Consider the following 24,242-nt stretch of genomic DNA (forward strand, 5'->3'; position numbering starts at 1 on the left):
AGGGACTATTAAATGTGATGGAAAAAACCCACCTATCACTTAACTGAATTTTTGCTGCTAAGGTAGTTTTATGTTTGCTATTCTCAGGTACTAACATTTATGATAGTAACCTTTATAAAGTCAATTTAATTATCTTTATCTTTTTACAAATAATAAATTTAGTTGTCCTACAATGAAAATCAATTGTCAACATAAGCTATGCTTAACATCTAATAAAACAGCCCTCTGTAAATCCATGATTAATAAGATTGGCTTCTGTATTAACTAACAGACATCATAAAATTTTCTTCCTTGCAATAATTTGTATATTCAAGGTTCATCCTTCTGGACTGAGTTTCCTAAAATAAACTGTTAGAGTGAGTGAATAAAATTTTGGCACCTATCATTATTATATTATAACCATTTAAATATGTATCTGTAGCTGAACGGTTTCCAAATTAATGTCATATTTTAATTAAGTCAGAGAAGACAGTGGCTATAGCAAATGATAAGTGATTCACTTCTTTGTTTCCTTTACCTTCTGAACATAATAACAGTGCTGCTTAGGTTTCAGTTTGAGCATTAGAGGAAGATAATTGAAATGTGAAAAACCAATTTCCCAAAACAATCTTTACATAAGACATGGATTACTTAAGCTCTTCTGTGTCACCAAAAATACCCTTAAAACAACAACAAAACAAAACAAACAACCAAACCCCCCAAAACCAACCAACCAAAAACCACACCAAAAAAACCCCAACCACTAAACCAAAAAAAACCCCTCAACACCCCAAAAAACCCACAAATTGGAATTTACTCCCTTAGAAACATGTTCAAATTTCTACTTCCAAAGTGGGAGCACTGGTGCTCAGATTCAGCATGGTTATGTGCCATAAAACAGATATCCCTGCCCTCCCTGTGCTACACACTTTGCCTAAGGACTGGCGTGATACAGCGGCCACTGCAGGCAGTGCTAAGCTTCAGCTGAATTTGAGTCTGGTTTTTAGGAGCAGAACAATAACTTCACACCTATCCAGAGAGATCCCAAAATCATTTTACAAAGTAGGGGAAGTAGATATGCTTGAAGTACCTGTAAAAGAGCATAGTGAAGTAGGCATGAAAAAGACTTCTCCCCTTGCCCAGACAAACCCTTCCAAATACCATGGAGTCTTTTGGCTGTAGAGATCTAACAGGGCCTTTGATTGTTTTGTGGGTTTTTTAGGCATCATTTTAACTCTGTGTGTACTTTGGAAAACGGAGATTCTGATCGTTCATCTTACTAACTTTACTGTAAATCAAGTGACTGTAGCAGAATTAGCAAGACTGGACTTGTGCAGTGGGCAATCAGTCCTTGGAGAAGCATCAGTCATTATTATTACTTGAATGGAGGAAGAGAAGTATCTTACTGTGTATTTTATGTTTTAAAAAGGCTAAAAAAGCATATATTAGTTCCTGCTAATTGTTATTTTTTGCTTTACAAAACCTCCATGTTAATTAGGGGAAAAATACATCTTTTTAAATTAACCTCTGGCAACAAAAAGAAAATTCTTTATCACATTAAAAAGTAGCTTTAGTATTCTGGACATTCTCAGAATAAAATTATATATATATATACACATATACATGTTGACAAGAACTAAGAAGCTCTGAAAAAAATGAGTGTATTTTTATGTGATATTTCCGTTTATTTAATTCCTTTATTTGATCATTTTTAATAAAGGAAATGCACTTACCAAGTTCAAAGTTTTGGTCATTGTGCCTTGTCCTCTGAAGTACAATGATTAGGTTATAAACAGACCACGAGTGACAAAAACATTTCAAGAATAACTACAGAATTTAAGGGAATATTTATATAGGTTTAATATTTTGGAGAAAAACAAAGCAATCTAGTTAACATCCATTATTTTACAAAATTTAACTTTGTGCCACCTGGAAACTGACAATTATCTCACAAAGTTCTAGAAAGCTGGGAAAATGGAACAATTTTCAGACCTAATATAAAAGAGGCAGCTTGTTTCTAACCTCTTCACTGATGAGAGACTGCCAAGACCAAGCATTTGCTCCTTTTTATCTGTCTGAAGAGCACTTGTGTAGCTCTCTAACCATGCCCTTCTCTTGGTAGCTAGAGCCTTTTCTCAGGAGCCAAAGGATATATTAGAAGTATAGAAATACAACACAGAAATGTCAACATTCACTTCACTGCATTTGCTGTGCTCGTACTCTTAACAGTTTCAAGACTGGGCACAGCAATGCTGCCTGGGTTGAGCTTGTGCTCACCCTCCAAGGACAGTCTGCTTTGCTAGGTGGTCTGCATCTCACCTATGGAACCCTGTCACTTAAAGCCTATGAATGCAAAGCATAGCATGATTTATTGTTGTTTAACTTTACAAAGTACCTGCATGGGTGGGCAGTTTATAGAGCATTGCCCTCTACCATAAAAAGTAGTTTGTAACAGAAAAAGAAAAAAAATAGTAGTCAAATGGTTGTAAACACTTGTTTAAAACACATAAATTTTAAAATACATAGTTAGTGAATATACTTATTTTCCTATATTTAATGTTGTCAAACATTAGAAATTTATTTTCCCCCCTTAAATCTCTTTTTGAGGAAAAAGGAATGTTAACTCTATTTTTTCAGTTCTTACTGGTCTAATATTTTTTATCACTCCAAAGAGCTAAAGGCTTCCTCTTGTTTCCTGTACCCTTTTAACAGCTAATTGCAATGCTGACTGACACCTAATAACAGAAAAAAGAAAAGCAGTCTAGCAACTCTGTGCCCTCTCCTCACTCCTCTCCAGCCCCATGCAATTGTTTGATACCCAAAATAAAGGCAGTCATCAATAGCAGCCAGTCAGCTCAGTCTTCTCTCTTCAAGTAAACATTACATCCCTCAACAACTCAGATGCAGCAAGTGCTGCAGCTCCCTGATTTCCAGGAGGAAGCAGGAAGTTTCCTTGCCTTGCTTTCCTCCTGGCAGCTCATTTTTCACTTGAAAGGGAAGCTGCTGACTCTTAATCATCAGTGCTTCTTGTGCTCCTCTTACTATTGTCTGCATTTCACCCTTGACACGCATTTAAACTTATTTTTCCTTATTTAATTTCCCCACATTGCATTCATTGTATCTAAGTTCGTTGTTAAATCAAGAGCTGTCTCACTTAACCACTAATCTAGAATCCAAACAGTACTCATCAGATTAATTAGAACATGGCCATACACTAAAGCCCCAGTCACTACAACGGTCCCTTCATGCTCAGCTGGCTTGAGTCATTGTGGGTGTGACCTGGCTAATTGTTCTGTGTAAATGGCTTTGTATCCTTCTTGTAAAGGATGCTTTACACAGGACAAAATCAAACCACCACCAAGTTAGTCTGGACAGTGCCATTTCCTTCCTCTGGGTTAGATCTGTGATTACAACGAGTGCACACAAGAAACAACTGTTTCTTTTTCTTACCCTTCTTTTCTCTTTGTCATACATCATTACAGTACACTAAAATAAATTAGTGCTGCTTTCGGCAGTGTTTATGTGGCGGGGGACAGCAGGGCAGGACAAGAATTTAGTTACCAGGAGGGTCTATTGACCCTGCAGTAAAGCCTAAGACATGCGCTAGATGATCTTTTACACTAATGTGGCTCTTCATAAAGCAAACCCCTACTGAAACTTGAGTATGGAATTCTCTACATGGAAGCATAAATTCATTATTAGATTCTGAAATGTTTTTTTGACAGATGCTTGAGGAAAAGCTTGGCAAAACACTTATTTCCAAGTCCTGGTTAGCAGCCAGTACCTGAGCTCAGACCAACCTTTAGTGTTAGGGCCATCTAGTGGGAGAGGAGCACAGACAGGGAAGCCAGGACATGTTCTGCATCCAAATTTTTCAGCTTATTCAGCTTTGGTGTGGCCTCTGGATACCTGGGCCAAAGGAAGAATGATCAGCAGATCACTGCCACTATAGTAAATAAGGGACATGACTTTGAAGGCTACTTCAGAGGAAGAGAAAGTGAGAAGCAGCCCCTGAAATTTATACAGCTGTTAAGGAAAGCAGGCTGTGCCCGCACTGCAGGAACCAAAGTCAAGGTAGAGAGGTTCAAAGAGGATAAAGACAGGGACCACAAAACATGGCATGATTTTGTGGATGCAAGCCCACTCAGTTACTGGCTATTCCAGTTTGTTTGTTCATACTAATCCTGTCAACTCCACAGGGAAAATGTAGTAGGGTAAAAAGGCTTGTGGCAAGCCTCTCCCCCCACTTGGTTTAGGCTATTCAATACAGCTGTGAGATCAACCCTTGGGGATGATAGTAAATGATTTCTTGAACCATTGTGGAAGATTATGCTAGCATCTAGCCAGTGTTAACAGGTATGTGTTGCAAGAAAATGGATCCTAGAGGCTGAAGAACTAAGCCCATTAAGTTTTAGGTGCCAGAATTTCACAATACTCCAAACACACTGAAAAGAGTCTTGCAGCTTCCAGTGCTTCAAGTCCCTTACAGCTGGAGAAAGATTCAGTATATGTAGGTACCAAGATGGAAGGTACTAAGCTGCCTCCTGCTTTACCCGAGAAACCTAAAACAAGGCTGTATTTGTGCTTCTTAGTCACTTGAAAGGGAAATAATGCTTTTTCTCCTGCTATTAGACTGCTGGAAAGCAATTAGCTTTGCCCACAGCTGTGAAAGAGAAGATAAATAATAAGAGGCAAGATAGGTGTTCAGACAGACAATTGGCCAAGGGTCTCCCTCATCCTACAGTTCAGAGAATCAGTGCAAGGGTCCTTCTGACTCTAGCAGGACTGCAAAGTGCTGTCTGAATGGTGTCAAGGGTACAAGTAATTTACATACTTGGTTCAAAGACAAATAAATGCACCTATTTGAAGAAACATCAATGTTAAGCCTGCAAGCTCAATACAGAAAAGTGAACTATTTCCCAAATAATGTTTGGACAATTATGTAAGAATAGTGCTTCAATGCAATTAGGGTTGCCTTCCAGTGTCTCTCCCTACTACCATGATATTCTTACTCTTCTACTTCTTTGGCATGTTACAGCTTGAAGTTTTCCTCAAATATCCAGGGGAGGAGCATGAAAAGAAATTCAATGCCATTATACAACACAGAAGCTGCATTTGTAACCAAGTTTGCATATTTTAATGTTAAGAACCCTAGATCTTAAAGAAATGCTGCCAGCTTATGTTAACAGAACCTGATAGACTTTGTGTCCCAACCAACAGCTCACATCCGCAAGAGGAAGAACAGTGGGGTTCAAACAAACAAAAAGCCCAAGATCCAGCAGTAAAATTTCACAGAATGAAGAGGCACTGAAATAATATTATTGCCTTTTGTGAAACAAGGGAAAGAACCATCCTCTTCTGACAGCACAAGACTTACGACATAGCTGATAATGTTTTAGCTAACTTAAACCTAGCACCATAAGAAAGTTAGGTAAGTTTGTTTTACTCTGAGTGAGGTGCTTGTACATTTGTTTTCCATGTATTAATTTATTTGAAGTATCATAGTTGAAGAGCAACTGGAATAAAAAGCAGGTATAAAACCAGAACACTTATTTACAGCTAATTAATACATAAAATGGTAATTTATAATGCTGACAAAGCATATTTCCACATCCCTTTCTGTATTTTAGATCTACTGAGAAACAAAATTTCTTACTTGACAACGTACATATATATTTAACATAACAGCACCATAATCTACAGGCTTTTTTTCCTTAAAACTTTGCAAGCTGCAACATATAAAAATGGGACCAAGGCATGAGATTGAGCAGGGAAATATTTTGATTCAGCTTTGTATCACTATATAGAGACACTGAGAATAACAAAAAAAAAGTTATGGCTCAGTAAGACATATTTAAAAACAGGAATCTTCAGAGGATATATCTTAGTTCAGCAATCTTAAAGGATGCTTAGATTTCTGAAGAAATTCTTCTGTCATATCCTCCATTTTGTTCTCCACTGGAGCTGCAGATTTGTTCTCTTTACCCTTTTTGAGACTTCTTTTGTGCTGGGATTTAAAGAAAATACCCAATGTTAAGAGAATACAGAGAAATTAAAGAGTCTTGCTCATGTGCAATGCAGTACACCGTGTTCTGAGAAAATAAGTTGATGTAACTCCTGAGAAAGGTACCCAATATATTGCATTTACTCAAGAGATTGACTGTAGACACACAAACTCAGCAGCTATTTTTAAAGGGTCCACAACAAGAAAATATGCTTTCCTCAGCAAGAAAACCCCTAGACTAATATACCAAGAAGTTTACACTGATACATTGGTACAACAAAAGGGTAAGAAGCAAGTAAGTAAAAAAACACAAACCCGTGAAGACTTAAGAATGCCAATATTTCTGTCAGGCCTCTAAAAAAATACTCCATGTCATTTCAACTCTTCCATTAACACATCTAGCAAATTATGACAATTTTCTTTATTTGCTGAGCAGTTTTCAACTGTCTGTTCAGCTTGTCAGAAATCTGCATTATTTTATCCACCATTAACTGCTATCAGAATCTGTTGTTACTTTAACTGTAACTGCTGTTGCACTAAGTTAACAAAGCAGTATCTACAGGATTTGAACAAGTTGTGAGGCTACCCTAAAAGACAAGTGCCTTGAAACTACCTACAGCACTGCATGGAACAATGATATTTCTTCTCTCAAATATACAGCTGTTTTGTTATCTGTGGAAGTTACCTGGAAAAAAGGAATGCCACCATTTGTGTGGCAATATACATTTTTATCCATCAAGAATTTGTCACAAGCAAGGCTTTCACTGGGTTCTTGCAACTCTCCTTCCTCTTCCAACAGGTCCTAAAACACAAGTTTTTCAGAAATATGTATTTAATGTCTGAATTTCCTCAGTGAATGTATTAAACATGGTGAGATTTATAAGAGATATGCCACTTCAATTCTTGAAAAACAGGAATGAAATCTAAGTTACTAATATCTTTATTTTTCAAGAGATTGCTTTTGTCAAAAGCTCAGGACACTTGAGTCCAAGTACACTGTAAAACACAAAGGCTACAACAGCCCTGGGGTTCCAGTCAACTCTGCACAAGGGCACGGAAAATTCTCAAAGATGTGAAATCTTCATTCAAGAGCCTAATTTGCCATTTATATACTTACCTGACCTGCATCATCCTCCACCTCATTTACCACACTGCTTAGAATAGCATCAAGATTTGTTTGATTTTGCCTTAATTGCTCCAGAAGTAGTTCCCGGGGCTCTGTTCTCACGAGTGTGACTGGATACAAGTAGTCCTTTCTCTGTGGAGTTGTCCCTTTAATGAAGATTATACACTTTTCAGTGTTTGCTTTAAATTCAGATCCTAAATTTTACATCAACTCATCACAGAAATCATGCTTTGTTCAATCACCATTATTTGCATACATCTTAAAAATAAGGTGTAAGGCTGCCCAGTTTATATCATGTCCCCATTAACCTTCACTTATGAATTCTGGAACTCAAACTGTTTTCTCTAAGACCATTCTGTCCCCAACCTGCTTAAATACCTGTTGGAACATCCACTTTGAGATCCTCTTGCAGGAAACTATTAACCTGAGTTAGTCCATGATGTACTTCCTCTTTAAGTGCCAGCTTCTGCTCCACAAGTATCTCCTGATCCACCTTTATCTGATCCAGAAGGCCATTTAGCACCTTCCCCTCAGCAGCCTTTTGTCTGCCAATGTGGTCAGCAGTTTCAGCTATTGCTTTATCACAGTCTTCTTCATTTTTCTGAAAATGAAATAAAAAAAACAACCCAACTAAAAACACCAAGTTAACAGGAAAGGTAAGACTATGGCCTCTTTTCTAAGATGTGGTGCACAATTAGTGACATGACCTGAAACGAAACAACTGAGACCTCAAATTGAGAAGTTTCGGTGCCAGTTTTACACTCTCATTTTGAGACCTATCTTCAGAAGAGAGTCAGTTTCTTAGAAAGTATGATCATTTTAGAAAGCTAGTCTCAAGAATAAAGATGATGCCATCTGGCTCAGACCAGACTCCTCATGCTTCTGTGCACAAACCCTGCACAGAATTAGGATATTCAACTGAACATGAACATCCTACAAGAACTAGAAACTGTATGCATTTGCAGATGAAAAAGAAAATGTTTTCAGCCATCCCCACTGAAATTGAACTCATGAAGTGTTCAGCAGGTACAATAGATATGTGTTGAGACCACAAATGGTTTTAGTTTATAGCTGGACTTGATCCTTGGAAATCCCTTCCAATTCAGAATATTCTGTGTGAAGGAAATTTCTAGCTGAGTTTTTCCTTCTGTTCACAAAATATTGGATTTGCCTATTTTATTGCAACAACAACAACAACAAAAAAAGGTTGGGATGTGAAACGTGTGCTAGAAATTAAAAAAAAAAATCAAAAACATAAGAGAGAAACTCTTAGATAAGAGGCCAAGTATATACTTGTATATACTTAAAAGGATGCTTTCTCCCATATTGATTCAATCTAAGAAAGTCATTTGCATTCTCCAGGAAACAGACTTCATTTGATCACTGTGCCCCTCCCAAGGACAGTACGGTAGATAAAGCTTTAGAATTAAACACTACTAAGATGATATAAATGCTCAGATTACAAGTTAGCTGTATAGCATTAGTCATGACACCATTTTTTGAGGTTAGGGGCACTTGAAGTTCAAAGTCTTCCTCTTAATTTAGTCTTTTGCTTTCCTCTAGTTGCATCTTCTTAAGCTTAGTAAATGCTATAAAAAAAAACAAAACATCGTTTTGGTTTGACTATAACAGAGAACTTTTTTCTCCCCTCTACAAATTCTGCAGTGTAGCTTGTCTCAGGATGTTGCATTAGACTACAAATGACTATAGGTACCTTTTGTAAATACTGAAATTGCTGTTTCTCATCCTTGAATGACAATAGCTGCTGATTTGTAAAGTTGACCATCTGAGCAGTTGTAAATTCACCCCATGTACTGGCATCCTGAGACACATTTTTGAGATTGCTGAGAAGATGCTGACAGTGATCATTGGATTCTTCCAGCATTGTCTTGTTTTCAGCATTTATACTCCTGAGCTCTTGAGAGAAATTATCCAGAGATGCAGTAAATTTGTTGTGATTGGAATTTGTACTGCTGACTAGGTCTGTAGTTTTCCTGCAACAACATATTTGTAAGAGTTCAGAGATTTTGAAAGGTAGATTTTAACACCGTACACTTTTAGAAACATGAGACCAGAGCCAGTGAAATAGCATAGTTCTATCAAGCCAGTTAATTATTATATTGTTGTCCTACACAGCAAATTCACAGCACTTTGCAGCAGCAGATTTGCTAAAAAAAAACAAAAACCAAAACCTCCACCAAACAAAAAACCTGAAAAGAGAACCAAAAGACCCTAACCACAAACTAAAAACTTCAGCAAGACCTTGGTTATTCAGTCTGCAATTGAATGAAACATATTGCAATAGATACATTATTATGCTTCAAGGTAAACCTTTATAATATGTAGTTCTGAAGTCCAGACACTGAGGGACACTCCTCAGCATATTACACCCAAAATGATACTTTGTTATCACACACAACTTGCTCAGGAAACAAGTTCAAGGCCAAGCTTTTTTGAACTACTGTTTACTCTGGGGAAAGGCCAACTATGATCTACACTCAGTGGCAGAGCTCAGCTCTAATACACAGGCCATGCCCAGCAGGCTTTATAAGAACATAAATATTAAGAGCATCCAATTTTGAAGTTCTCTTCATACATAGTTTATCTTGCATGAATGTACAGCAAAAAGAACTGCTCCTTACAGGTGAACATTTTCTTGCATAGCAGTGATGGTGGTCTTCAGGCTTCCATTTTTTGTGAGTACATCAGTTAAGTTCTTCTGAGTCTCCTGAGCAAACAGGTCGAGCTGGCTTTGCAGTACAGATATCAATTTGGCTGCGCTCTATCAAGAAAAATACCACAAGTTTCACTGTTATTCTGCACTTTTTAACACTCTTAAGTGTAGCTGAATGCCTGGATTAAAAATGCAGGGTTTTCTAAAGCAGAAGGTACAATTTTTGTGTAGTGAAGACACAGACACTTTGCTTTTGGAGACACGTGTAAATGCACTATATTGAATATACTCACAGAAGGGGAAGGGGATTTCGCTACATTCCTATATAAATTACTTAAAGCAGGCTAACAAAAGTTCAATAGAATTAGGATCAAGTTACTGTCCTCCTAACATTTTTTTCTGAGGTAAGTATAATGGTTTACTACCACATAATAATTTAAATCAAATCAAGTAATCACACTTGGTTTTAGGGTGTTTTCTTACTCTAAGGATACCTTTCTATGTGCCAACCTCGTCGTTTCCACTTCTTCTTTTAAACTGTCACAATTATGCTGGAGCTGAGCAAAGCCACCAGCTGTTTCTTCTTGTATTTTTTGCAGAGTGAGAAAAAGATCTCCGAAGAAGGTATCCATTTCCCTTTTGTGGCCCTCCATCTTAAAGAAAAAAAGTTTTACTTACAGTTAGATTTTTAGATCTTTATTTAAGAAACTGATATTTTTCCTTAACATAACTGACACAGAAACAAACTCTACCCCAAGGATATTATCAAAAGGCATTAATGAAGTACTGTGCATAAAAGGCAAAAAGTCACACTTAGAGCTCATAAGCCATGGACTATCTGCTGTCTAAGCCTGAAAACCAATAAAAACCTTCCAGACAAGGGAGTTGATTCCTCATGAAATGTAATTGACGTGAGGGGAAAATGTTTCAGTAAAAGAAACAAGTGACCAGAAACAAAGACTTGTTTTTGACAAAATGGAAAAAACGAAAAAAAAAAAAAAGAAATTAATGATGCTGCAGTTCTACAGAAGTATCATGAGATAGAACTGTAACTTGAACCAAAGGTCTTCAGTAAGTGCAGTATTGCTTGCACTTATGGTTGTTAACAAGATAAAGCATCACATTTCCCCAGAAATCAAAGGGGCTATAGAAAATGTTTCATAGGAAAGCATAAAAATTTTGGAGTGGTAAGACTTGCCTAAGCTGACTTTTTTTTTCAGATTTCTAAAATACAGGGGAAGAATATATTAAAAATATCAAATATTTGTTGCTAATAAAGATTTAAGCATCCATGTTTTACCATTCTACTGTGGCACTCAGGCAAATAGCTGTGCCAGTATAGAGAACAAGCAAATTTATCACACTCAGGAGAGGAAAAAAGTCTGAAAGTTAAAAGATAGAACTCATGGGACAAGATAAAGGGTAAAAGGCTAGACAAAAAGTGGAAACACTCTGACATACTACAGAAAAACAAAGAACATATTACCTGTAAATTAAATAAAATAGCAAAGCACAAGCCAAAGAGGCAGGCTATGTGTATTACCTGGTCAGCCACAGCAGAGTATTTCTCCAAGTTACTCTGGAACTGACAGTTTAACCCCAAGACAAATTCTACCACTGGTGTCAAGCTGTTTACTGCTCTTCCTAATCCAGTTTCATGTTCCTCCTAGGAAGAAAAAAAATAAAAAAATTAAACCAGAACATGGCTGTTCCTTCATCTACATTTGTAAAAAGCTACTATGTACAAATCCATGTACTCTTATTATGACAGTATATGCTCTATAGTACATTACAGCTTGTGCTGTGGTGACACAGGAGGGGAAGTGGGGAGGGACAATCATGATCAGGGGTGAAGCAGATACAGGTAAAGAGCATTAGAAAACATTCTATACATATACAGAACCCCTTTTGATCAAAACCAGTTTCAAATATTTAAGATGCAAATGTACTAACAATTAATCTCAGCAGCTCTGCTTTACAATCAAGTGATAGATTCTCCTGTTGTGTTATTTTTTCAGACATGTGAGAAACTTCAGCAGACACCAATTCTTTAAGAGAGGCAAAAGATGCTGATACAACTGATGCAAGAATATCTGCTGTAGAAGAACTGGTAGACAGGAGGTCACCTACAAAAGAAAACCAGATTTAAAATTTTTTTTAAAGTTCTGCTGTAAGACAGGAACTTTTTATTACTCATCACCTTATTGCCCATTACAGGAAGGCTGTGGATCATCCCAGACACATTATTACTGGTGCAACTGTAATAATTATGTCACTTAAATAAAACCACTTCTTTCCTAAAACAGATACATTTTAGGAAGTGGTCTTTGAGACTAAGATTACTACAGGATAACTACTAATACAGGTATTACACTTACCTATAAAATTTGTATAAGATGTCAGCATCTGCTGCTGCTTCAAACTGTTTTCAGTAATTGAATCTTGTATTTTGCTGAACAAAGCATTCATTTGTCCTGCAAATGTATTTTGGACAACAGCATTGTGTTGATCAACAGCCTTCTTACGGTCCAGTTTTGCATGGAGCCCAGATACATCTCTTGTAGTTTCTTCAACTGTACTTAATAACTACAATTTTTAAAGTTATTTTAGTAAGTCTTTAAACAACAAGTCAAACACATATTATATAAGGAAAAGCAACAACAGCTCTGAGTTAAAGAAGTTACCTCTCTTGGAAGATAGGTATTTCCCTTTACATTATTAGATTACAACAGTTCTAGACCATGGTGTTATGTCATTTATGCTTTTAGAACATGAGAAAAAGTTACCTTCCAGAGACCATTTGTTCTGGCTTTAAAATCAAAGCATTAATAAATTACTGCCTCAGTATAATAAGGAATAAAGCTATCATTTATTCCAGAGTATTAACTGAAAAATACCTGAGCACTTCTACTTTTTTCTGAACAATGTGGCAGTAAATATATTCTTTAATATAGTACTCAAGCAAGAGGTTTCTAGTACTAGTCCTTCAATAAATAATTTAGAATTCATACAAATAGTAGAGTCCTGGTTTGTAGTGAGCATAAGTAATTTCTGTACCCATTTGTCTCAAATACTCCATAACACACACGTAAAAACCAGTCATCCCCTCCTAATCATACAAGAATCCAAACAAAGAAATTGCCCTAGTGCCTGAAGAAACAAGTTTCATCATTTTGCAGTTTAAATAGCAGGACACTCTCTCTTCTCTACTTCAAGTCTGTTTTGATAATTATGACTAATCTACAAGCACATCAAAAACATACCCTAAAACACAGAGGTGACAGGGCAACATTATTCAAAGCTTTTTGCTATTTTTCTAGCCCAGTTCATAGGATGGTTTGGGTTGGAAGGAACATTAAAGAGCATTTATTTCCAAGTCTCCTACCATGGGCAGGGATATGTTGCACTAGACCAGGTCCTTCAGGTATGTATAGTTTACTGTTTTGCAGGACCAGTCATAAGATTTTGAAAGAAAACTACTTGTTCTGCAAAAAAACTCATGATAATAGATACTGCAAAGCACTGGAACTTCCATGAGAAACTGGCCTGAGGGAAAGTTAGGTCCAGACCAACCAAAATGTTTAGCAGTCAACTGTCAATAGTGCCACAAAGTCTTGCAATCTAATCCTAGTTTCCCATCTTAAATCCAGGTCTTGTCTCACTCACATCATGCTTTAGCAACAATTGATTTCCTTGAATAGCCCAAGAAACTCCCAATCACAGGAAGCTGTTTAACAGTAAGTACAACTGTGACAACCTTGCTAGCTGTGCCATGAAGTTTTTGCTCAGTATTTTCCAAAACTGAAACCACATATTCCTCTTCAGCCAGCTGAACCTTGGTTTCTTGCAGGTCTTTTTGAGTTTCTTCCAGTTCTTTCTCCTTGATTTGCAAATCTGTTTTACACTGTTCAAGTTCATTTTTACTGACTCTGAATAGTTCAGTGACCTAAATAGGAAGACAATCATCAAATAAGGCAACATCACTTTTTATAAATTTGACAGTCTCATTTCACATCTCTCAAATTACATGACAATGACAGAAGGCAAATTGTCATCTAGCAATGTAATTTTAGCTTTAGGACTCAGGTCTTAAACCTAAACTACAGGTTTCTGTAGTCTTTATAATCACTGAAAATATCAAGCCAACACCATTCTTACTGTAATAACCACTTACTTCCCCTCTCGAAAAACAAGAGCCAATAACTGCTACAGCACAAGGAAAAGAATCCCACTAAACAAACATGACCAGATATACTGAAAAGAGTCAGTAAAGTTGATTACATAGAGGAGGTACATATACCAGCAAATTAATTTCTACATTTCTCTTAAACAAGCAGCTCCAATTTTCATGGAATTTGTTTAAAGGAAGCTCATGACCTCTCTCCCCTCATTCTTTGCTCCTAAGCAGATACCTGTCAACTGAGATGATACCATTTTACAAGCAGATTTTTTGTTGAAAATTCAGCAAAGCAAATTATAGTACTAGACATTAAATCAGCTTTAAAAAAATAGGTATTGCAACCTGCAATTTCATATTCATTATTTCAAAATCCTAACTTCAAGGACTAGGAAGCTTCCACTCTTGACTAATTGGGGAACTTTAATATCAACAACAACAAGAAGAATATTCTGAGTGTTCTTTCCTCAAACTTTTTTCCTCACTTTGAAAGGAGAATTTCTTCCATTTTTTGGCAGATTTAAGTCACAGTTGAAAAACATCACTTACCCTTTTCACTTCTTCCTCCATGACACTGATTTTGTCAATATACTCTGTAATTTGTTCTTCCTGGACCGTCAGCTTTCCACTAAGGGCTCTCAAGCAAGAATTAAAATAAAAAAATTAGTCAAGTAAGAGGCAGCTTTAAGATTTTACACTACATTTTCAGCAATTTCAAAAAAGAAATATTGCTAAATTCTATATGAATAGCAGGTAGTTTTCACTTAAGGCAGAAAAGATTTAAGACAATTTTCCATTGTAAACTTTCTGTGCAAACTAGCCCTCTTAGAACTGAATATATCAATATCAAATTTACTTTCCTGTATTAACTTCCACTGGAAAAAAAAAAAAAAAGGTTGCAAGTGTAAATCTGCATGCTGAGCAATGTTTATGGTAAGTTTTGCACATAGACAAACTCCTCAGTGCAAGCCTATTGGATTTTATCTGTATAATAATTAATTTTGAAAGAACAAGTTGACCAAACAGTTAAGTTTTCCTAACTATCTTCAACTTCCTGGACTAAAAATAGATCTGCAAGTACATACTTATCTGTATAAGGATAGATACCAGTATCTGAGATTTGTTGCTAGTTATTTTATAGAAATTTTGCAGACATACTCATAGTTTTCAACAGAAATATAGATTCCATTTTTCTCTCGAGCAGCAGCAAGGTCTCGCTTCAGACGCTCAATCTCTTCAGTATATTCCTGCATAAAGAAACAATCACATGTAAACCTGAAAATTCCTATTTTGGTTTTGATATTCAGCTTAACAGGTACTTCACAAAGGTAGTGCTCTACAGAAATTTTGCATAAGCACAAGAGCAAAGAACTTAAACTCTGCTCTAAGTTCAGTATAACACCATTTAAATTCATATCATTGGATATATATTGGCTATATGTAGAGCACTGAAACCTTCCATTTGAAGGTCATACTTGGTTGCATTTAGCAACTTACAATGGGAATCACAGCTTCCTTAGGGGCAGAGCTACTTTACACTGGCTCGTCACTTGTAATTACTGACAAGTTCCCTTTAATTCAGGCACTTTCTACGGAAAGTGCAAAATTGCAAACATGTAACACCCACAGTCACAGCTAGTAGCAATAACTCTCCATTCAACTTTAGTCTCATCAGCAGTTCCAATATCTGCAGGGACCATTGCTATATCAGTGCAGCTCTAGTCTAAAAGCATCAGTTCAGTAATTAAAATCACTTCAGAAAAGCTTCTCCCATACTCCTGCAAACAGCAAAGACTACATTAACAAAAAGTCATGCCTAATCTGTAACTTCATTTTTTAAGATACACATCTAGTTACCTTAATGAGAGCTTTTTTTGTTAGCTTCTGATTAACTTCAGGCTTGTTCATTATATTCTTTGCTCTGTGGGCATATTCCAGTGTACTCAATGTTTCCTGTGAAAAACAAATGTAAGACTAGGTCAAACTGAGGAATTAACTCATTTTTGTATCATTAGTAAAATATACTATTTATTTTTGGAATAGGTTTTCAGATTTTAATTTACCTCAAGATTTACAGATGCAGGCGAAATTGTGGCAATTATTGATGTTTTTGTCCTTCCCCCAAGAGAGTCTTGAAGGATTCTTGTGAGTTTAGACTCCCTGTATGGAATATGAGGGGCTCTTTCCACTAGAGCAGTAATCACTCTTCCTAGTGTCAGCAGAGACTGGTTGATATTTCCAGCTTCACGAGCTCTTTTGTCAACAGCCCCAGATCGACCAATGTTTTCACTTCCTGCAAGATCAACCTGAAAAGGCAGGGTATGCTTCTGTCTCAATCACCCTGAAGAATGCTCACCCCAAAGTCTTGCAGAACACATAAAAGAGCTTACCAGTTTTTCAGGAGACACTGAGGTGCCAAATGGGACTGGTATTTTTCATAGCAACAAATAAATGTCCTATCACTTTATGAAAACAGTAATTTTCCCCTTATCAGGAAAAAACTCTAATCAACTATATGGCTAAAAAAATTTATCAATGACACTTATTTCAAATACTTACCAAGTTCAGCTTTCCAATTTTAACAAGTTCTTCTCCATCTAGCGTTGTTTCTTTCATATGGATGGTAATTGAAAACACAGAGTGGGAACGGCTGCAAAGAAATCAGTTTCAGATGTTCCATTAAAGCCAAATATCTAGTTGTTATATGACTGCAACAAGTTCTGTGCTCCTTATAGAGAATACATTTAGCCCATGAACTACAAATTACATTTTCAAGACACAAAGTTATTCTGCTATTTTGTGTGTGTACATATGAATATGGTATTTAAAACCAGTGATGAAGCAATTGGTTGACATTTGACTCATTCAACCTATAAATTTTATCTTATTTCAAGGAGAAGCAGGAGAAATGCCTTGGTTTTGCTTACATTTGTGTATTCCCAATTCACAAATGTCTCACAGAAACTGACTCGCAGGATTTTTTTCAGTCCTTATGCTAAGAGCAGTTTCACAGAATGTGAGTAAGGAACATAACTTTCTTTATGCAGGCTAAGAAAATTCAGCAACTAGTTCAACCCAACAAAAATTTAGAAGTTATATTAATTTTTCCATCAAAAATAGTAATAGTTTAAGATCACTGAATAATGGAATGGTTTCACCTAGCTCCAACCCTCCTATCATGGGCAAGGACACCTTCCACTAGACCAGGCTGCTCAAAGCCCCATCCAACATGACCTTGGACACTTCTAGGGATGAAGCATTATAATTTCTCTGGGCAACATGTTCCAGTGTTTCCCCACTCTCATAGTGCAGATTATTTTAGATTGAGTTTATTCCTTTAATAAGTTTTTACTACAGGAAGCTGACACATATAGAAAAGCCAGAGATGTCAAAATACACCAGTTTGACCATACATAAAACAACACATCAGGCACAATAAAATCTCAAAATTCTCTGGAATCTCAGACAAAATGAGTTCTGTGTTCCAATCAGCAGTAAAAAATACCCATTTCCTTCCACCAGTAGATAGACATGGTCAGTATATCTTGAAATTAAAATACAATACAAAACAGGCAGGGTACATACCATAGTATTGCAACTACTTGTTCAGATATCACATCTACAGCTCAAGAATGTGAAGACAGTAATAAAAAGAATGCTATTTCTGACCCAGGTGTCCCTATATTACATTCTATGACCTGCACCCATATGAAGCAGCCCTTACTGCCATACAATCTTATTCCCAAACCTAGTTTGCAAATTTTACAGAAACCAGATTTTGAAATGACGATCTTGAGCTGGATCTGTAAAAAGCAGATATTAGCAGTATTTTGAAACGCCAAACTTCAGTAGCAAATCCTAAGGTATCATTTCCTACTGCTGGTACAGAGAGGAAAGGATATTCAAGACTCTGACGCCAAGTTTATTTAGTAAATGGGACTGGCCAAAACATCCAGCCACCTAGAACAGCAAGAATGAAGAAAACCCACCCCTCTGATAAAGGTATATCAACTAAACATCTTCCAAAATTGAAAGGAACCTTCTTTTTGAAAATGTACAGCATCTACTGCAAGGAGCATTTATCTCATACTAGTACATGCAATGTATTTCACTTATGTATTTGTCAGATTTAGCCCTTCTGTTTTCATAGGCATAAAAAGCTTCGAAAAATTTAACTTCATAATTCTGAGTTATACTTAAACTTCAATATTCTAAATGTCTAATTAAGAACATTATGATGCTTTTATCTCAGCTAGAGTTAGGTGGAATCCCAGGGCTACTGTTCCAAACAGACACTACATATTTACAAAGAATATAATAATTACAAAGCAGGCAAACTCTAAACAAGAGGAGAAGCTTGTATTAAAAACAATGCAGGGAGAAATAGCTTGTCCTTTTTTAACTTGAGAAGCATTCAGATTTTATGATGCTTTGTATGTTTTTTTTTGTGTGGAGTTAGTTTTCTTCACAGTGGCTGTTATGGGGCTGTGTTTTGGATTTGTGCTGTACAGAGGGCTGCTGATACAGAGACATTGTTGTAAGGGCTTTGGCTGCTGTAACACTGGCAAGGAGATTCAGAATGCACAGGGAGTTGGAAGGAGACACAGCCAGGACAGGTGACCCCAAATTACCAAAGGGATATTCCAGACCATATAGCATCAGGCTCAGTATATAAAGTGGGGGGGAAGAGGGAAGAAAAATGGAGGGGACATTTGGAGTGATGGCATTTGTCTTCCCAAATCACTGTTACACATGATGGGGCCCTGCTCTCATGGAGATATATTAACCATCGGAAGCAGTGAATTAATTTCTTGCTTTGCTTGTGTGCACAGCCTTTGCTATCCCTATTAAACTGTCTTTATCTCAACCCATGAGTTTTCCAGCTTTTACACTTCCAATTCTCTCCCTAAATCCTGCAGATGGGGGAGTGAATGAGTGGTCAGATAGGCTTGGCTGCTGGCTGGGGTTAAACCATGTTATCCCTTCATACACCTATTGCAATCATCCCACAGCACATGGTAAGAAAGAAATTGTAACTAGAGCTTTCTAACCCACGTTTGAGAGTCTGCACTGTGACAGACAATCTCAAGACGATGTCATGTTTACTCTAGCTTCCTTCTTCTTCAGTAAGAGTCTGTTTAAGAAAGAACAAAACAAGGTTTCTGAAATGGGGAAGATTTGTACCTGGAATATGCGTTCATGTAAGTAGCTGCAGTTGTTCTTTTGGCTGCACCCCTTTCCAGGATTTGGTAAACTTGATTTTTGTTGTGTACAGTTACTTCTTCCAAGCCTTTAATAATTACACCCCTCTGTCAGAAAGTAATACATGCTTATTATACATCTCTCAACAATCCTGAAAACCTCAAAGTAACAAATTTTGTAGAACTAACCTTGTTTCGAGGATCATCAAACATCTGTAGTCTTTCCCCAACATCAGGAGTAGGATTCAGAAGATCAAAAAGCTCCTCATTATAGATTTCCAAAAGAGAGACTTTCACGGAAAACTCGGTACCATTCTCTGTGAGTTTTTCAAATATTTGATGCAATGTACGGGGTATGATACCTGCTAGTGGATCCTATAAATTAAAAAGAAATATTTAATTTATAAATATACTGAAAGAGATTTGGAGGTAGGGGGTAGAATTTCAACTAGTCTGACTGGATGTAAACAAGAATATAAAAGTCAACAAGAGTTGAATGCAATACATTAAAGATGTAAAGTAGTCCTTTTCATATAAATGAATAAGACTGTTAATCTACAAATTTCTAAGGAAAGTCAGCTTCAGAATTTGAAAGACATCAATTTTTGGTTTTCTTTAGCCTTCTTCAGTTTCCAACTTTGAACTACACTACAGACAAGAGCAATCTCAGGAATGAAAACATACCTCTTCCCAAGTATATTCTTCATTGGGTGACCGCTCCCCTTCCATTGTGAAGGTCTTACCAGTACCAGTTTGGCCGTAACTGTGAGAATAAAAATAAAAATGTAAACAAGAAACTAAAATACAAATGAAATTTCCTAATAGTAATTATTGGCTTACTTACGCAAACACTGTACAGTTGTAGCCCATAATAACTTCATCCAAAATGGGACACACAACACTCCGGTACACATCAATCTGCTTTGCCTGAGCTCCAAAAACCTATTGACACAAAGACAACACAGCCCATTTATCTATACAATAATGTATAATGTCACACTAAGTATTAGCTTGTTTCCAGAAGCCCCCAACTTGACAAGCAGTTACCAACCATATCAAATGTGTAAGTCTTTCTTGATGACTTATCTGTCACTCCTCCGGTGCGGACACTGACTTCCTTTCTTGCTTGATCACAGTCTATGACAGCGTAGGAGCTCGCTTTAAGTTCTGAGGCATTAAAAGGCCTAAAAGGACAGAAGTCAGGAATATTGGATTGAAATCATTGCTAACAAGAACAGAAAAGAGATGAAGCAGTAATATCATTCAGGTTAAGGACCTAGAATAGTATAACTGGGCAAAAAGAACGAAGTTTTTAACTTTATCTGTTTAATAATTGTTTAAGAAAAAAATACCGCAATTTGGCCCTGTTTTACCTTTCACCCACTGTGAGACAACTCAGGCATCCATAGCTTTCTGTTTGTTACATACATATTTTTAACAAGCCTATAACCACTTTCAAGACCATATAGATGCACACATAGGTAACATTAGAACATACTCAGTTACAGGGGGTAGAATATGAAACATTAAACAACTGTTCAAATAACAGGCTTCAAAAAAAAAACCACTTAGAAACGCAAGTTACTGCAACAGTGAATCAAATGCAGATGACAGAACACTCTAAAGCACCAAAAATACCAACAGACCCTATTAATTGCAGCATAGTAAGCAGCAATACCAGAACCTTTATAATACTGATGTACCTGAGTAATATTTAATAAGACAGACAAAACATGAGATTGGGGGGCAGGGGGGAGAAGTCCACATTAATTTAAAGTCAACCATAGTAAAAACGTTTAAGAGAGGGACAACAAAATTTTTGAACTTGATGGTGAGCATCTTGTTTCACCAGTAAGTTAATTCAAACTTGGTGCACACCATTTTCCTTAAGGGCACATTTGCTACTATTTCTCCTGAAATGCATGGAAATGCCCTAAAAAGCATGAAATCCTACTTTATTCTTCATTAACTAGTGCTACTGCACTGAATGTCTATGCTACCCATATAGTTTACCTGTGCAGTCAGCTTGAAAATATAACTTCTACAATCTCTATTTCATACTTACTCTTGAAAGTATCTTGACACTAGAGACACTTCAGATGCTCCTTGAATTATAATGTTAAAGAAAAGAACCCCACAAAATACAAGAAAACCACAAGCACATAGCACCTCGAGTTTCCTGAACCTTGTGCTAACATGTCTCCCTCAATACATCACCAAGGCTGAACTGTCAGATTCTAAACAGACCATGGGACACCTGGGTGCAAGATCGACTGATGACAACAGAAGATCACTAAAATCTTGTTCACAGCAGCAAGTTATAGCTTCAGTTTAATGACTTTTAAAGTAACAGAACAGTGAACATATTCTGCTGTGTAACCATGTAATACTGAACCAGTCCATGGCAGGAGGTGCAAGACCCCACAGCTGTCATATTAGGGGAACAATTTAGCTGGGCTGGAGCAGGAGTACAAATCATCACCATCACCACTACACAAACAGCTGCCTGGTGTGCCATGGAGACACTTGATCTCGGGTTCAGCCCCTTAGGTATGAAGGACATAATTAACAATGCTAATGCATGCATTCTGAGTTTCCAAATTTCTGTTCTACCAAAGCTCAGTAAATGTGTTGCTTGAAAAGATTTTTTTTTTTATGCTCAGACCGATCAGGTTTTAAGAACAAATTAGGACACCAAAGAACAAAGTTACATCTACCTTCCTATCTATAAGGAGAATCTGACTTGATGCAGAAGAAAAAAGAAACATAGAAGAAACATTTATTAACTCAAATAAACTGAAGCTATTAAAAAAAACAAGCTCTACAAAGGGCAAGAGCGGGCAAGGAAGTTTTAAGAGGTTAGAAACTAACTCTTGACATAGCAATTTGTCTATGAACTACAGCAAAAGCAGAACATTCCACCGTGGACAGTCCTGATGTTAAAAGTAGCACAGTGAGCATTATATTTAGTTAAAATAAAAACTTGATAAAGCTATTCCAGAATAATTGAGACACATAAAAAGAAAATAGCTGCTCTGCTCTTGACAGCATTTCAAATCCAGTTGCTTAAATCAACTTATTCTTTTGAAATAGACTTGACTCACATCAACACTTTCACCAATCCCACATTTGTTTCAGAAGCTTTGTAGTTGCACTGCAAAGATAAGGCTAAATTGATTTTAATTTCTATATTTATTGTGCCTCTGTAAAAGCAGAACTCGTAAGCTTGAGAATATGATTGCAAAAGACATTAAAACATAATATGTAAACTAATATTTGCAGATCTGGCTCAAAAAAACCCCAGCTTCTAAAGGTGTTTCAAACACCATGCATAATATATTACCAGTATTACAGTTTTAACATACAGTGCCTTAACATTATTATGTAGTAGCAGTAAGCAACTTTTTAAAGCCACCTCAGAACTACAAAGAGAACCTAATTTTATGGTACATTAAATATACTACTTCATACCAAAAAGTAAATTCATCTCATCAACCAAGATATTTGGTCATTTTTACTTCAGCAGCAGACCCCCATCCCATTGCCTGTCCCCTTGAAAGTCTGCACCAATGAAATTATGCGACACAGCGAGCGTAGCAACAATCTATCTGTTAAAGCTTAACGACTTCCCACAGGAGCTGTCAGAAGTACACAATTCAGCCAGAGTTTTTGTGTGTCTCGAATGTCATATTAATTCCACGTAGCTCTCCTTGAGCTTCCTACGCAGCTTCATACTGGGTGTGCGCCGAATCAAGTTCGGAAACTGCAGCTTTTTGCCTTTTAAAGCTGTAAAAAATCGCTCAAAACACTTCTGCGGAAGCGCCGCTTCCCTGCGGGACGCACGGGCCTGCCTCAACCGCAGACCGGTGCCCGGGACAGGCAGCTCCCAGCGCGGTGCCGAGGGGTACGGGCGGCTCCCTCGCAGCGACCGCTGCGGGCAGACACAGCGATCCGCTGGAGCACGTATCCGCAGCCGGACACCGAGCCCGGCAGAGCCACAGCTGCACAGCGCCTGTCACACGGCCCCGCGGGCTGTCCGAGGTGCTGTGCGGACACCGTGTGGGCCCGGAGGCACCAACGCGGGACCTCCCTGGGGCTTGCCCGCGGACCGGCCCCTAACGCTCGCCCAGAGAAGGCCCGCCACACGTACCTGCATCGCACCACCACCTGGATGTTCTTGCCCTTCTCTTCCTTCTTGGTGCTGCCACCCTGGGAGCCGAGGGAAGCCATGGCGGGACCGGGACGGGACCGAAGCGCTGCCACAGAACCTCGGCTCGGGTCGGGCGCGCGCGCTGCCGCCAGCGCCGCTTTGAACCGCGCACCGCCCGTCCCGGCCAATCAGCGGCGGCCCCGGGGCACCACGGGACGGGATTTCAAATCCTGGCGGCGGCGGCGCTGGGAGTTGTGGTGCTGCTCCGCCCCGGCACCGTGAGGTAAGGTGGGTTAGACCGGGCCGGCCTCCCCAAACTCCTGGGCTGCTGATCCCGCTAAACCGTGACGCGATACCCGATGTCCCCCCGTACCTGCCGTACGGCTCGTCTGTGCCGCTAGTACCGTGAGAGGCCAGCAGGACAATATCTGGCCTCCTCTGCGGCTGCCGCTGACACCTACGAGTCTGAGGGCAGCCAAACTGCCCGCCAACAGTCTGCTACAGTCAAATCATCCATACAACCCTTTCTCACAGGTCAAGCCCTTCAGCCATCCGTTCTTCTCGTAGCTCTCCAGGTGGCCCACTACTTCCTTAAACATCATGACAAATAAGCACAGCTCGCCAATGCTTCGTGGAACTGAAACGTTCCTTCGCTTGTTTGAAACGATCAGGTTTCTATTTGCACAGAAAGGCACAGCGCTCACCGTTCCCAGCAGGGCACCTGCTGTCCTCTCGGCCGGGGGTGCCCCAGCACAGGGCACACCCTACCTGCCCTGTGCGCTCCTGGCCATGCATGCAGAGCTCTGCTCTGGTCCCTCTGCACCTTGTGCAGGCTTCAGCTCAGGCAGGTCTCCAGCACAACTCATCTATATCAGTCTGAACTCCACATCTAACTTTCCACTTTACAGGTTTACAAGTTGGTGTTGCCTTA

The 24,242-nt window shown here is 38.2% G+C and overlaps 1 protein-coding gene across 2 annotated transcripts; it reads right to left on the minus strand.

The window, feature by feature from the left end:
• Positions 1 to 1,644: 1,644 nt before the first annotated feature.
• KIF11 (kinesin family member 11) lies at positions 1,645 to 23,484 on the minus strand. 2 transcript variants are annotated; one of them, XM_015632555.3, is made up of 22 exons: positions 23,312 to 23,482; positions 20,213 to 20,345; positions 20,006 to 20,103; positions 19,846 to 19,924; positions 19,351 to 19,536; positions 19,145 to 19,269; positions 16,520 to 16,610; positions 16,024 to 16,266; positions 15,818 to 15,913; positions 15,119 to 15,207; positions 14,510 to 14,597; positions 13,541 to 13,729; positions 12,162 to 12,369; positions 11,737 to 11,909; positions 11,327 to 11,449; positions 10,278 to 10,436; positions 9,752 to 9,891; positions 8,824 to 9,103; positions 7,488 to 7,710; positions 7,101 to 7,255; positions 6,669 to 6,785; positions 1,645 to 5,986 (listed from the first exon to the last, which is right to left on the minus strand). In XM_015632555.3, exons 1-22 carry the CDS (start codon positions 23,389 to 23,391, stop codon positions 5,864 to 5,866), a joined length of 3,198 nt encoding a protein of 1,065 aa, XP_015488041.1. In that variant the 5' UTR covers positions 23,392 to 23,482; the 3' UTR covers positions 1,645 to 5,863. The 2 variants fall into 2 exon arrangements, with proteins under 2 accessions (XP_015488041.1, XP_015488042.1); XM_015632556.2 differs by lacking the exons at positions 1,645 to 5,986; positions 6,669 to 6,785; positions 7,101 to 7,255; positions 7,488 to 7,710 and adding an exon at positions 8,066 to 8,698 and having other exon boundaries at positions 23,312 to 23,484.
• Between the last annotated feature and the right edge of the window lie 758 nt (positions 23,485 to 24,242).

The sequence above is a fragment of the Parus major genome, chromosome 6 (assembly GCF_001522545.3).
Source record: "Parus major isolate Abel chromosome 6, Parus_major1.1, whole genome shotgun sequence".
Lineage (NCBI taxonomy): Eukaryota > Metazoa > Chordata > Aves > Passeriformes > Paridae > Parus > Parus major.